General features: G+C 34.3%; 1 protein-coding gene across 1 annotated transcript; it reads left to right on the plus strand.

Annotated features, from left to right (window-relative positions):
* The first annotated feature begins 1,837 nt into the window (after positions 1–1,837).
* On the plus strand, positions 1,838–10,134 carry LOC112524155 (phosphoinositide phospholipase C 2-like). The gene is made up of 9 exons (XM_025133835.1): positions 1,838–2,241; positions 3,062–3,258; positions 4,419–4,554; positions 4,686–4,928; positions 5,014–5,225; positions 5,675–5,792; positions 8,450–8,602; positions 8,887–8,973; positions 9,655–10,134. The coding sequence occupies exons 1-9, from the start codon at positions 1,939–1,941 to the stop codon at positions 9,946–9,948; spliced, it is 1,743 nt and encodes a 580-aa protein (XP_024989603.1). The 5' UTR covers positions 1,838–1,938; the 3' UTR covers positions 9,949–10,134.
* The last annotated feature ends 5,222 nt before the right edge of the window (positions 10,135–15,356 follow it).

Below are 15,356 nucleotides of genomic sequence, written 5' to 3' on the forward strand. Positions count from 1 at the left end.
ACGGGTTTAAGAGTTTTAAGAGTTTAAGAGTTTTTAAGAGTTTTAGGCAAATGCTTTATAATATAGTATAGATATTAATTATAAGATAATCTCGTTGTTACAATGTATTTTTTATATGATCTCATTTTTACAATGTATTAATTTTAATATAATCTCGTTTTTATAATGTATTTTTTATATGATGTTTTTGTAACTTTTTTTTATCTTATATCTATCAGGGGGATTATTATGAAGTATTTGTTAACATAAAATCAAGTATTGAAATTTCAAATACAATTTTGAGGGCATTGCAGAGATCGGGAAACCGACTAGAAATGTTTAGAAATACTTGCTTCGGTCATTGGCTCGATATTCAGTCAACACATCAAGATCTGATGCTCGTGCAAATGCAGGTGCCACCACTTGAGCAAGACCGTAAAGAGGCATAATATTTTAATGTCAGATGACGTCTTTTACGTTTCGGGCGAGAAGAATTTTGTCTCGTTACTAGTATGAAATTTGGCCCGAACAAGCCTTCGTTACCAGAGATAACATAGTCGTCCTTCAGATCTCGGGTTTTAGACTTTGACGAAAATCGTCTGGTACACAGGAGTGATCTTACCTGAGTTTTTTAGCAACAAAAATTGGGAACAATAACAGACATTTATGCAGTACGCCTATGTCTTTTGCTTATGATTTTCATTGGATTTATCGGTCAACAAACGAACCATATAGTCTCTGATGACTATTTACGGTTAGACCAAAATCTGGATGCATGGAACATGTATTTTTTAAATATGATATATTTTTAAACTATTTTGTTTTATAGTTTTATTACGTACATTGTATTACTCATCTATAATACTTTTATGACACATGTATCCATGGAGTAATCATTTTTGGGAGTCCCTATACTCTCAACTTAATGATGCATTACCAAAACGTGAAAAAAACTCACGTTCAAAAACGTGAGTCGTCTGAACGCAAATGTAGATGCACATGGTCTGGATTCGTATTTGCATTCAAGGTAACTTTTAATTAATTGTTTACTATCCATAAAATAACAAAGTTGTATTTAAATTAAATTGTTTACTAACTATAAAATAAATAAAATGTAGACATGGATATTGGAAGCATTTCCACATGCTTCGTTTTCTTATGGTTTACGGACCGATGGAGTCATCCCTAGGGGGTGTGCCTGACAATGCAAAAAACAATTACTGTGACAAGATAGTCTTAGATACATACATGTCGATGATATCGAGGATGTGAGTTTGACCAACTTATCTCGAATAATTAATTTTATTAACTGTAACTAAATACTTAAATGAACAAATTATGTAGGAGGGCTTGCTCGCACGTACTATGTTAACACCTACTGACGTGGAACTACAATGTCCATGGTGGATGTCAAGTTCTCGTTATTTTTAGAGGATTGCAAAGAAACAGACCGGTGCATCTAGTTCGTTAGTGCCACAATCGTCTGATGATTTGACAGAATGTATTAAACAACTCAATCGAAATATTCAGGCTTGCTCGTAGGTAATTTTTTTTTTTTGCATATTGGTCCCCTTACGGTTGGTGCTAAGGGTATAATCTATGATTAGTTTTTTAAAGTTTTAAATTTAATTTTGGATTATTCTCGTTAGCTTCACTAAAAATACGGAAAGACTATAATCGAAGACAATTAATGCAAATAATTATGTTCAAAAAACAGAGATTTGTTAATGAGCACTGGTGGACCCAACGTTCCATTTATGATCCCGTGTGTCGCGTTCCATCCGCGTTCACATACGCTGGCCCCCACCCCACCATATCTATATGCCTTGCTGTTAAACCTGATTGAATAATCCAAATCATCTTAACAATTCATACCTTCCCATTTCTCCAAGCAAAAATTCTTGCTTATAATCTTCATTTTTCATCTCAATTTTATCTTTTAATCTTCAATCAATCGGAATGTCCAAGCAGACCTACAAGGTGTGTTTCTGTTTCCGCCGGAGGTTTCGGCTGGCCGCCACGGAAGCTCCGGCACCAATCAAGTCTCTGTTCGATCAGTACTCCGATAATGGCATCATGACTGCAGATCACCTTCAGCGCTTCCTTGTTCAAGTTCAGAAGCAAGAGAAAGCTACTCTGGAGAATGCTCAAGCAATTATGCACAGTACTGCTCATATCTTCCATCGCAAGGGTTTCAATCTCGAGACGTTCTTCAAATATCTCTTTGGTGACTCTAATCCTGCCCTTGATCCTGACCGTTCGGTAAAATTCTTGTTTTCTTTGATGTGATTTAGTAAGGAAATCGTAGTATACCCTCAAATCAATTCCGAATTTAGCCTGTCCTAAATTTAGTCTTCTTGTCATCTTTGGCTCTTTCCAATATTAGAACTATCTCCTTCACTCAGAAAATTGATGTTTTACAATTCTGCCCTGTTACAACTTTACTCAAATTCCAGGAAAATCGTTATCCTCTTTCTAAAATTAGAACTATCTCCTTCACTCAGAAAATTGATGAATGAAAAGAGCACTGCATTTTTTTGGGAGAACATGAGTGAGTTCGTTCAGATTAGCGTATGTTGATTGGCTCCCAACAAAATTGTTTGTGCTAAATTATAAAAGAGACCCGAGTCGAAAGTGTGATGGTAAATTGGTAATGTTATCACTTTGTGTCGTATAACCTGGCTTCAATGTTGTTTGGTTCGTTACATGTAGACTCTAAAGACACATGCAAGCACATTTTTGTTTATACTCTGATATTTTGCATGTTAAAGTACGGTATTTTATGTCTTCAGGGATCCTCATTTTGACTACCTCATCATATTAGTTAATGTGGTAGTCGTACTCCACTTGGTATGCCTGGTTGGCCAAAATATGCGAACTTTAACACTTTATGAAACATCTGTTGATCCTTTGAGGTTCATTATAAAACATAGGCTTGATTTGATTACGATGAATTTGTCTTGATTAGCATACTTGTTTGCCTTTAAACAGTAACTGGAAAAATGAATAGGGGTTGGAATAAGCAAGTCCGAGCACAATTGGTTTCTCTATCTGTATGATAATAATCTTTCTGATCTTTCAGGTTCATCATGATATGACTGCTCCATTGTCACACTATTTTATTTTCACTGGTCATAATTCCTACCTAACTGGGAATCAACTGAGCAGCGACTGTAGTGATACTCCCATCATTCAAGCGCTGGAGAGAGGTGTGAGAGTTATTGAGTTGGATATATGGCCTAACCCGACCAAGGATGACGTGCATGTCCTTCATGGAAGGTATGGTGTCTGTATGTTGTTGCTCATTAACAAAATGTGGGATAAGCATATACCTTTTCACTGTCGTTAGAAATAAACGAAAGAAAACAACAAATTTGCTGAGTTACAACTGGATTTCTATATCTTAATGCATTTGTTGGAAACCGAGGGTTCCTTGATCAAAATCGAACAGACAAATCAGTTGGATCGTGTATAGTTCGCTTTCCAAATACACTAATTCAACCTATATGCCTTGGGCATCGTGAATTGAGCATCGTGATAATCCAATGATCACTCTAATTTTAAAGGCTGTAAACTCGAGTTCCTTTTTGTACACCCGGATTCCACATTTTACATATTTAAATGAGTGATCGATAATTACATGCTGCTAGATGCACAACAGTTACAACTGCTTATGGATAAGGTTGATACTGATCATAGGCTGACTCAGAAGCTCCGAGTCAGAAGCCTTCACACTCAGAAGCTTCTGATGCTGCAGACTCGAAGGCTTCTGATTCAACTCAGAAGCTTCTGATTCCATACTTAGTCTCCAAATTAATAAGTTTCTGACCAAACTCAAGAAGGATTCCAACCTTCTAAATTTTATTCAGAATGTTCAGAAACTCAAATTTCCTTAGTAAATTTCTTAACCACCACCAGGGGCGCTGCTCCCTTGAGTCCCGCCTTCTAGCGATCTAAGGTAATAGAGGCAACATTTGCGAGTGTGCACTCCGCACTTCCTAATTCACTTTATGTAAGCCTTTTTCACCTAGTCGATCTCTTGTAGTTTACAAGTACATCAAAATTGTTTGGTGGCACTAAAATCACCAACAACATTTGGGTTACATTGATAGTTTGCATAAATTTGTGGCTAGCTAAAACTTGGATATGAATTGGTCCTCAAAATTATTAAGTCATGTTTGTTTCTTTTTATGCCTCCCTTCTGTCATTTAGTGCATTTGAGAAGGTGCATATTATTTGTCTCGTAGTTTCTGCAATTGAATAAGTGGTGTGCTTGACTGGAGTTCAAATATTTAAAACTTCCATGAAAAGGAGGGGGCGGGGAGATGTGGAGTCGTTGCTTACTAGCTTTCCTATCATAGAAGGAATTATGTTGTTACATTGTGCAAAATTTGTTTGGCATATGGGCCATTGTCATCATTCTTGGTTATGCTCTGTAGGACATTGACTACTCCAGTTGATCTGATTAAGTGCTTAAAATCCATCAAGAATCATGCCTTCTCTGCATCTGACTACCCTGTCGTAATTACTCTAGAGGACCACCTTACTACAGATCTCCAGGCTAAAGTGGCTAAGGTGAGTAACTTTGTTTTAGTTTCTTATTTATGATCTATTAAGGACTTGAATTTCCCCTCCTAAAACCAAATATTTCTGGTCTTAAGTGTGCTTTTGATTTCATTGTTATTTCCTCTTTGACTAAATTGTAGATGGTTACTGAAACATTTGGAGAAATGCTGTTTGCTCCTGACGCAGAAAGTTTAGGGGAATTCCCGTCACCAGAATCTCTGAAAAGAAGGATCATCATATCTACTAAGCCTCCCAAAGAATACCTTAAATCAAAAGAAGCCAATCCAAAGGGAAATGCTTCACAGAGAGAGAATGATTCATCTGCGGAAGCTTGGGGTGGCGAAATTCCCAGCTTTAAATCCAGGAGTGTTGCTGAATCTAAGGTAGTTAAAATGTAAATTGCTTACTCTGACGATTTCATAATTAGGAATACAAGGTGGATTCCTTGAAGTAAGTCTCTTCTTGCAGGATGATTTGGATGATCTGGAAGAAGAAGAGGAAGATCTTCAAGATGACACTGTTGCCCCTGAATATAGGAGTTTGATTGCTATTCAAGCTGGAAAGGGGAAGGGTGGTTTAGATGATTGGCTGAAAGTTGACCCCGATAAAGTGAGACGTCTGAGCTTAAGTGAGCAAGAGCTTGAGAAGGCAGTAAAAACTCATGGGCCACAGATTGTCAGGTATTGTCTAAAATTTTAATGAACATTATCTAGTTGATTCTGTGAACATATACATGTAGCTCTGAAATTCTCTTGGTAACTACACATATGTTGTATTCGTGCTGAAAGGACCTAAAGACATTTGATAATATGTCTTTAGCTTCATTAGTATATAAGTTACATGACTACCAAGTAACTGAAAGATTCATTCTTTTAGTTCACCTTAGGTATGATTAACGGTATGTTAGGAATCAAAATGTATCCCCTATCGAAAATAGGCTTAACTTTTGAAGGCTCTCTTTACAACCAGCATTCAGATCCAATTTTTTGCCTTGTGCAATCACAACACAGCTATTTGGGATATGCTCTTATTGTTTTGAAACATACTTTCTTAAGCGCAAAATGTTGGGGCTGTTTATGCATGTATCTTCACTTACAAAGAAAATCTGCTAAGAACTGGCTTGCTTTAGGTTCACCCAAAAGAATATCCTGAGAGTGTATCCGAAGGGGATACGATTCGACTCATCTAACTATAACCCACTGATTGGGTGGATGCATGGAGCTCAGATGGTGGCATTTAATATGCAGGTTAGACATCCCGTACATCTAAGATTTTGTTATTCCTTTGTTTGCTTATGCTTGGTCCATTTTGTACCTCTTTGATCTACTTATTCTGCAATCACGGTTACATAGCCCTAGCATTGTCCTGTTACATTAGATGTTCATAAAAGTAGAAGTAGATTCTTATTTCTTGATTTTTACATATGAACTGAACTTAAGCTATTAAAAGAAAATAAAATTTATGTACCGGTTGGAATTTTTCCTTGTTTTCTTCAATCATCATGTCACTTTTTTAGTTTTTCTTGTACTTTTTGTGAACTACAACAGCTACATAACCCTCTTCTGTGTTTACTGTATATATACATTAAAGGCTGAAGTAGATTGTTAGTACTTAGTAAGGTCTCTAGTTATAATTTCAACTCAAAAAATCCCCAGGCAAGAAAAATTCTTGTACCCATAGGAATTCTTCCTCATGTTCTTCAGTCAATCATCGGTCATTTTCTACTTCTTTTCCCGGTGTTCAAAAAGGGTCGTCATGGCGCGTCTCCGCCATTACGAAATAGCCCATAGTTCTGTAAGGCGTGGCATGAGCCGCAACGCTCGTTTTTTGTAAGCAGTGATTGTTTTTCAAGAAATATTTTTTTTAGTTTTTTAAATTTTGTTTTTTACACTTTAACTTTAGATTTACACTCTTATAGATTTATCTAATCACACCACTCACAGTTTCACAAATTCATAAACATTATGGACTCACGACTAAAACGAAGTTGTAAAATTATTTTTATAAGTTCCATTTTAAATATTTAATCAAAAAATATTTTTATAATAATAGTCTATATAATTTTCCTTTTCTATTATGAATGTACAATTTTTAATATCATTATCTGATTAGATAATATATGGAAAACATATATGTAAATATATAATTCTATATATGACATATAAATTTGCCGTCTTATGTCATGCCTTGAAAAACGCCGCGTACTCGCCGTTGCGTGTAAAGCTTGAGACTTGACCTCGCGCCACGCCACGCCTCACGCCATTTTGAACCTTGTCTTCGCGACACCTTTTTCCCACAAATTATAACAGCTACATGGCCCTCCTGTTGTTGTTTCAATGGTAACCAGGATGTTCCTCAGTTTTTCATTTTTTGGGGGGTTTCCCCTGAACCTCCCTCTATTTCTCACTCTCTCTCTCTCTCTCTCTCTATATATATATATATATATATATATATATATATATATATATACTATATTATAAAGCATTTGACAAAAACTCTTAAAAACAATTTTTTATGCACGAAGTACTGTTTATTTATGCATATTACTTAAAATTCAAGATACAAGTAAATTGTGCGTAATTTTTCTACCGCGTGTACTAGCCATCTTTTAGAAGGTATTGTTAAAAGATGGTGTTTTTCCAAGCTAAATGGTGTTTTTCCAAAATAAAACTTTATTGTTCAGCGTCTCGAACTAGCCATCTTTTAGAAGGTATTGTTAAAAGATCATCAATTCCTAATGAAATGGATGCGGTGGTAGCTTCTHGGAAACYCARAGTCTTTACTTCATCCAGGATATGTGATGTATATCCTATTCCATAGTGATCAATAAATCGATTAATAAATCGTTTCATGGTAGTTCCGTCTATCATTTTATTGTAAAAGAAATGAGTGGCCTGTTGTGCCATCATAAGTATAACTTATTAAAGTTTCATGTTTGAATTCATGTAACTAACTGCAGATAAACATAATCAAATAGAGGATAAACATCTCATTTTAAATATAAAAGATCTAAAATGTAATTAGGATAATCATTGAGTACTAACAAAAATCTTATTTATTATCTTTATAAAAAATTATATTATTAAACCAAAAAAAAAAAAAATGAATTAAAGAAATATACAAAAAAGGAGAAATTTTAAATAGTTAGTTTGGTACTAATACTAGTATTTTTTTTTTCAATTTTTTTATGATATATCTTTATATTTATATTTTATTCAAAAACAAAAACATTATCACTTTATTAATACCACATAAAACCATATTATAATATCGATTGAGACAAAAAAAATGAAACATTGAAATCAAAATGTATCTCGCTGCATTGTGCGAGTACTCTTCTAGTGTATATATATGTATATATATATATATATATGTAATTTACTCACGTATATATAATATACATGTATATAAGTAGAAGCGGACTGTAAGTTAGTAGTCTTCAATTATGTTTCGTACTTTAGGAATCTAAAGAAAATTAGTTATCTGCCAGGTTAGCGTTTTTCCTTGTGTTTGTTCAACCATCATCTCTACCTCTGAGTTGCAAGGCAATGCAGAACTTCGTCATTGTGCTTGTAAATGATGCAACTGTGTTCTTTTTAGAAGTAAAAGGACATTCCATGCTTCTTGATTTCCATTAAATCCAGCCTTAGTTTGATAGTCTTGAAAATCCTAAAGACGTGTCGCCAGACTCAACACTTCTATATGGATGTCTCAAACCCCTTCAGGATCGGTATTCAAAAATAAATGTAATAAGACTGGACACATAGTTAAATGAAAGTATGTGAATTACCTTTTAATTACGAACAAAATGGGATTACAAATTATTCGGGGCCATCTGTTTGATTTATTACATCCATATAACAGAGTGAACCATTAGCGCCAAATAACAAGTTTTGATTGGCAGGGCTATGGAAGATCACTATGGGTGATGCAAGGAATGTTCAGGGCTAATGGTGGTTGCGGATATGTTAAGAAACCCGATATCTTGATGAGGAATGGTCCAGATGACATAGTCTTTGATCCTAGAGTTACATTACCTGTCAAAGTGACGTTGAAGGTAAACAAGCAACTAACTTGACCCTCGTAAAAGTCCTTTCATTCTTTTACGTCATATTCCTCCAATCTCTGCCTACATCCTACCCCAGGACCCTACTACCTCTTTGTTGTTTGGTCTTCCCTCTGATGGCATTTTGTGGGTCCCATCTCATCTTCATTTCACAGAACACAGATAAATGGGACTCACATAATGGAAACATAAAATGAATAGAACCAATTTTTTTTCATGTAGTTCCATCTCTTGGTTCCAATTTGACTGATTAAATCTCTGTTAATGTTTCCCAGGTAACTGTCTATATGGGTGAAGGATGGTATTATGATTTCTCACATACACATTTTGATGCATATTCACCTCCAGATTTCTACACAAGGGTAAGTGTTGACCTATTCCGCTCATTTTTCGATTAATTGATAATCTAAGTTAGGGCCTGTTTGTTAGTAGTTTAATGGGAGTCGCAGCTTATTCGGTCAGCTATACATGACTTTTTGGTAATGGCTTAATATATAAAAAGTGGCTTTTTCAGTAAGTTTCTAGGGGGAAGCTTTATGCAGAAAGCTGTTTGTTAGCAGCTTAATGGGAGTCGTAGCTTATTCGGTCAGCTATACATGACTTTTTGGTAATGGCTTAATATATAAAAAATGGCTTTTTCAGTAAGCTTCTAGGGGGAAGCTTTATGCAGAAAGCTAAGTTTTTCTCCAACCCTACCCCTCCCAATTTAAAAACACGCTTCTTCCATTTATTGAAAAACTCTCCCAAATGAAAACCTTCTCAATCTATGCAAACAGATTAATCCACACAGACAGCTTTATCCATACATGACTTGATTAAAAACCAACCAAACAGCCACTTAGTGTAAACAAACCGTAAGCAACCATTTGACATACTTGACAATTTTGCACTAGTAGAGGGGGTAATGAATTTTTCCATCTCATTATTAAGGGTAGAACTGGAAAGTAGCACTTACTTTTGAAAGGGTACACTTATTTTAGGACAAACTAAAACAAAAATGTGGATGGTTACAAACTGATTATGTTTTTTTTTTTACTATGCAGGTTGGAATTGCTGGAGTACCTGCTGATTCCATAATGAAAAGAACAAAGGCGATCGAGGACAATTGGATCCCATCATGGAACGAAGAATTCGAATTCCCGTTAACAGTTCCTGAACTGGCTGTGCTTCGTATTGAAGTTCACGAGTATGACATGTCAGAAAAGGATGATTTCGGGGGGCAAACATGCCTACCCATTACAGAGCTGCGTAAAGGCATACGAGCAGTTCCGCTGTACAGCCAGAAGGGAGACAAGTATAAATCCGTAAAGCTACTTATGCATTTCGACATGGTTTAGTTCAGCTATCGATCCTATCGGTGTCGGCTTTCTTTTCTTTTGCGTTTGTTGTTGTGTGTATATGCATTATATATATATATGTTATTTGTTGGAGTTATATCATATGTATGCTAAAATGTGTGAATATTTCTGAGAATTGTTGTACAAAACCCAACCCACGAGAGAAATCTATTATGTTTTTGGAGTAATTATGAAATTATACCATCTTATAATTAAATAATTCGATTATTATTTTTAGACTCCAAAAAAATTGGTTAAAGAAAGAACCCTAAGTTGATTTTATCTGGATGCATTTTTTACCCGTAATGTATTTCGTATGTTACAGTGAGAAGTGATTTCCACTTTTGGATCAATCTTAATTGAAGACCAACACTAACAAGATGTATTGCGTTGGATCAATTACCATAAGAAGCACAATTCACGAGTGGGGATGAAATTAAAAGTGATCAAGGGTCCAGATCACTTCTACCCACCCATGAATTACGCTTTAAGACAGAATTGATCTGGTACATCTCGGTGCACCTCATTAGTGTTGACATTCAATTAGTATTGATTCAAGGGTGGGAATCTCTTATTATGTTTCTCATCATAATTTTCATTCTCACCGAAATCCAACTCTATTTATATATAATATATGTTTGTATTTTTATATATAGGAAAAAACTAGTTCTGTTAAACAATTGCGATATGAAATTAAAATCTTTCAAGCAAAGTTAGGATTACCATTGCGTATCATAGATAAAGTGAGAAAAAGAAGGATGTGGTGGTTTGAGCACGTTTGTAGGAGATGTTCCGCTGAGGAGGGTGTGGAGTAGAGTTGTTCATTAGACCCGACCAACCCAACCTGTTAAAATATTAGGTTTGAATAACCATTCTCGAAGAAGATGAGCGGACTTGGGTTGGGCTGCTAAAGTTAATGGACGGTTCGGACGATTAAAAAAAATACATAGTTTATGCTTTATTCTTTTTTATTAAAAAATTGGAAGTGGTTTTGGGTTGGACTCACTCTACCGAGCAACAATCGCCTCCCGTATATATATTACATGTGATATGTCATATGGCACGTTGCAAATCACTAAAAATTTAAGATTACAAGTAAATTATGCATAAGTACAACTTATTAAAACTCCATGTTTGAATTCGTATAACTCACTGTGGATAAACATAATCAAATAAATGATAAACATCTCATTTTAAAATATAAAAAATCTAAAATATAATTATGATAATTATAAAGTTCTAACAAAATAATTAATTATTATCTTTTTAAGAAAATTATATTATTAAACTAAATATAAATTACTCGTTATTGAACCTAAATTAAATTATAATATAAGTATTGAATTAAAAATTACACAAAAAATAGGAATCTTCAAATTTATATTTTATTTAAAAATAAAAATATTATTGTTTTTTCAAAATCATATAAGGTCATATTATAACATCGACTGAGATAAAAAATAAAATGAAATATTAAAATCTAGATGTATCTTATTACATTGCACGAGAATCATTCTAATTATATGAAAACGTGGATGATTTTGTTAATAGTGTAGTATATAAAGGAGTAGGGCATGCTAAATAATTTGAATTTATTTAATATATTAAATAATTGGAGACAACACATGCATTTTTAAATAGGATTTTAATAATGTATGGCCTTTTAAATTGCATATATTTATTAAGAAAATTATTAATGGTATATTTATTTCGTATATCATCTGATTTAACGACAAAATATATCAAAATAAAACATATTATAAGTTATAAGAAAATATACATCTAACTTTTCTCAGGACGACCACCGGCTTTGCGGGTAGCACGAGATCACCGCATTTGAACATTCGTGGTCGTAAAGAGATTTTTATTCTTTCTTGGATTTGAATGCAGACCTCCAGACACTTTTGACCTTTGAAGCTCAACCTCAAACTAATTAAACACCACTTTTATGATTTACATATAACTTTATATGAATCAAGATATTCTTGAAATTCTTTTAACTAAAATCACTTATATGAAATGAAGTATTTGAAATTGGGTTTTCAAAAATAGAAACTCAAAAAACTATGTTAGGTGTTGTTTACCAAACGTTTATCCGGGTAAGCGGTTACCAAGTCACTTTACTTTACTAGATGAATATGACAAGTACTAAAAATCTTACCCGGTAAGAACGAAGGCAAGAATCGAGAGTCTTACCTGATAAGTGAAGACGCGGACTCTTACCATGGTTAGCGCTTCCCGGGATAAATTGTTGCATACAATCGTTTTAGTGAATGCAATCGTAATCGGTAAATAAGCGATAGTGTTAAATTTCACCGATAAGTGCTTACTGGGTAAGTGTTTAGGTAAACGATCCCTTAGATATTGATGCAATTTACTCTTAAATTAAAACTTAAATAATATATTAAATTCTTTTCATTAAACCGTTCATTTAGTTATGTGACCAAATTTTGTACACAATATGTCTCGTTGGATAAATTTGTATGAATTATATTGACACATGAATGTATTTGGGTAATAATTGAATATCGACAATCCCAATCAGCCTCACACAAAACCCACCTTCAATAAAGCGAATTTGTAAGCAACTTGTAGGTCGTATTTATAGTCGCTTAGATATTCTGTTGGATGCAATATCAAACAGTTTGTTCATTAATGCTAGGGATGTACAAAAAACCGTCAACTCATGAAACTCGTCCAACCCAACTCGCTAACAATTCAATTAAACTCAACTCATCAAACCGCTAATTAGGAGGGTTGAAATTGGGTTAGCCTAACTCAACCCAACCCAAATCACCAATGCGCCGCTAATATATAATATTTCGGTAAAACTATATATATATATATATAATATTTACGTCGATTATAATTTACATCCCAAAAATATATACATATATTACTCCAATTTACAGCCCCAAAACCAACTAGTCCAAAATTATCCAACTAGGTCAAACATTCTACGAGCTATCTAGTAGTCCATTGATACGCCTTAATTCCATTTTGCCCCCTTATTCCCTTAACGCGAGTACACTGGAACGACTAGGCGCTCTACGAGCTATCTGGTACTCTTTTTTCTTTCACCTATATGGGATATATGGCTAGCAATTTTGAGAAACTTGTAGGAGTTAATGGCCAAAAACCGGTCCTGAGTCGGGCAAGGCAAGTCCTTACCGCTCCCGGGCCTCAATAGATCTGACCATAACCAGTCCTGGTCGAGAAAAGTGAGCCCGGTTAAGCTATATATATATATTTTTTAATTTTTTTTAGTGATATATATTCTTAATACATTATAAAATTTATAACTGGTCACCCAAATACACTTTAAAAATGCATTTTATTATAATTAAAATTACATTATCTTACAAAAATACATTATAAAATTATTTGAAAAAACACGTATTCATCAATCGTCATCGGTATCTCATGTCAGATTGATTTGAAGAGTTCTGGGGTCTTGAATTCTTCTAATAGCCTCTTGGTCATCAAGATCATCAATGTCGAGTTCCTCATCGTCGCCATATTGGCGGCGTGCTTAGTCCCATAGCGATTTCATTTTGTTCCAAATTTTCTTCCACCGCTTCAATCTTCATCTCTAATGATGTCGTGTGTTGAAGTGTTGAATTCTATCAACACTATCCAAATAATCCTTCAAACAGATGCAACACTCTGCAGACTTCAGGCTTAGTCTTGTACGACGTATTGAAATGATCCTGTCACTAAGAGAAAAAGTGGATTCGGAAGCTACGGTACTAGCTTGGATTGTTAGTATATCACATGTTATACATGCCAAAACCGGGAATTGAGGTTGTTTTTGTTTCCAAAAATCTAATAGATCAATTGTTTCAAAATTTTCGACATCATTTGTGGGGCATGCGGCCATGAAGTTGTATGCACATACATATTTAGTTCACCCAAATCGTTATCAAATCGACTTTTTTTACTTGATTCATTTAAAACCTCGTTCATTAAATTAATCATTAACTTTTTCCGACTTGTATCGTGGTTGTAGTGTTTTTTGGATCAACTTCATAACGTGAGGGTTGTCAAAATGTCCGAAAGGCAACCCGACTTGAATGACACATTGTGTTGTCATTTGTCGGTTCAACTCGGCATCATACGACCATATTTGACCTTGAGTGTCAAGTATCAGTCGTCTTGAATTGCCCCTGACCTCAACCCCTGACACGTTCTTTCGGTGTGCCGTCTTAAAGTAGATTTTTTTTTCCGCAATAAGGAGCGCTTGACACATTTTGCATTGTGTTTTTCTTTTCACATTCGTGAGGACCACCAAGTTGTATGAATTCCAAATCTCGGACTTTTGTCCGTGCTCGGTGAGAACTTGGGCAACTTGTTCGTTTGATGCATTATGTTGTTCACCGGCCATTTTGTAAGACAAAGAGAGAAAAAAATGAGAATTGTGAAGTGGAAACAAGAAATGGATAGTGATAAACCGAGAATTGTGAACGTTTTTTTTTGCGTTTTTTGCGAATTGAGAACTTGGTATGTAAAGCCCTCAACCAAGACACATATTTATAGTGTTTAGAAGGCAAAAAATCCAAAAAAAACGTCTACATAACAGCTACTTTGCTTGAATTTTGGGGCGGGGCTGGGCCGGGCAGGTCCATAAACCGGTCCTAGTCCCATGAATCGCTCCAAATCCATAACCGGTCGTAGATTTCGGTCCTATAACCAGTCCTTAACGGTCCCGGGCCAGGCATCCTTGGCCAGTCTTGAATCCGGTCCGGCGGGGGCCGGGCCGAGCCGGTTTGGTTTCTTTTGAAAAAAATATAAATATAGTGATCATACATGCAATTGTAAGAGAAATTTACACAAATAACCATTTCACAAAATTGATTTCATTTTTTAGCCATTTTAGGAACTTTTTTCTCCAAATATCCAAAGTTTACAGTTAAACTTTACTCAGAATGATGGTTTTTGCGTAAAGTTTTTAATTTGATAAAAAAGAAATTACATTTTACACTCTTATAATTAGTTATTTAATTTACTTTATATCTCATACTTTTTTATTTTTTATTTTACATGTTTATTATATTAACATATATAAACGTATATTAACTAAAATACATGGAAAAAAAAATGTTTCTTTTTCTACAAACTACACCATTATAATCGTCTTATCAATTCGTTCAAAATAAGTCCAATATTGAATATTTTTGGATTTAATCTTATATTATTAAATATTATAAAGCTTACGAATTATTTTCATTACTTATATTTTATATCCTTATAGTTATAAATTATGTGTGTTAATATAATAAAGTGTAAAAAATACATTAAATAAAAGGTAAGTTTTAAAACTAATTCGTACGTTTTTATGATTTTTGATAATATAAAATCAAATCCAAAAATATTCAATATTGGAATAATTTTGAACATGTTGACGAGAC

This window comes from Cynara cardunculus, assembly GCF_001531365.2.
Source record: "Cynara cardunculus var. scolymus isolate 2C chromosome LG 13, CcrdV1, whole genome shotgun sequence".
NCBI classification, from domain to species: domain Eukaryota; kingdom Viridiplantae; phylum Streptophyta; class Magnoliopsida; order Asterales; family Asteraceae; genus Cynara; species Cynara cardunculus.

Excerpts from the sequence above, each read along its gene's own strand:
- LOC112524155 (XM_025133835.1), top strand. The coding sequence starts at position 1,939 with ATGTCCAAGCAGACCTACAAGGTGTGTTTCTGTTTCCGCCGGAGGTTT. Across the intron at positions 4,929-5,013 it reads GGAGTGTTGCTGAATCTAAG|GATGATTTGGATGATCTGGA; the intron begins GTAGTTAAAATG and ends CTCTTCTTGCAG. Across the intron at positions 8,974-9,654 it reads CTCCAGATTTCTACACAAGG|GTTGGAATTGCTGGAGTACC; the intron begins GTAAGTGTTGAC and ends TTTACTATGCAG.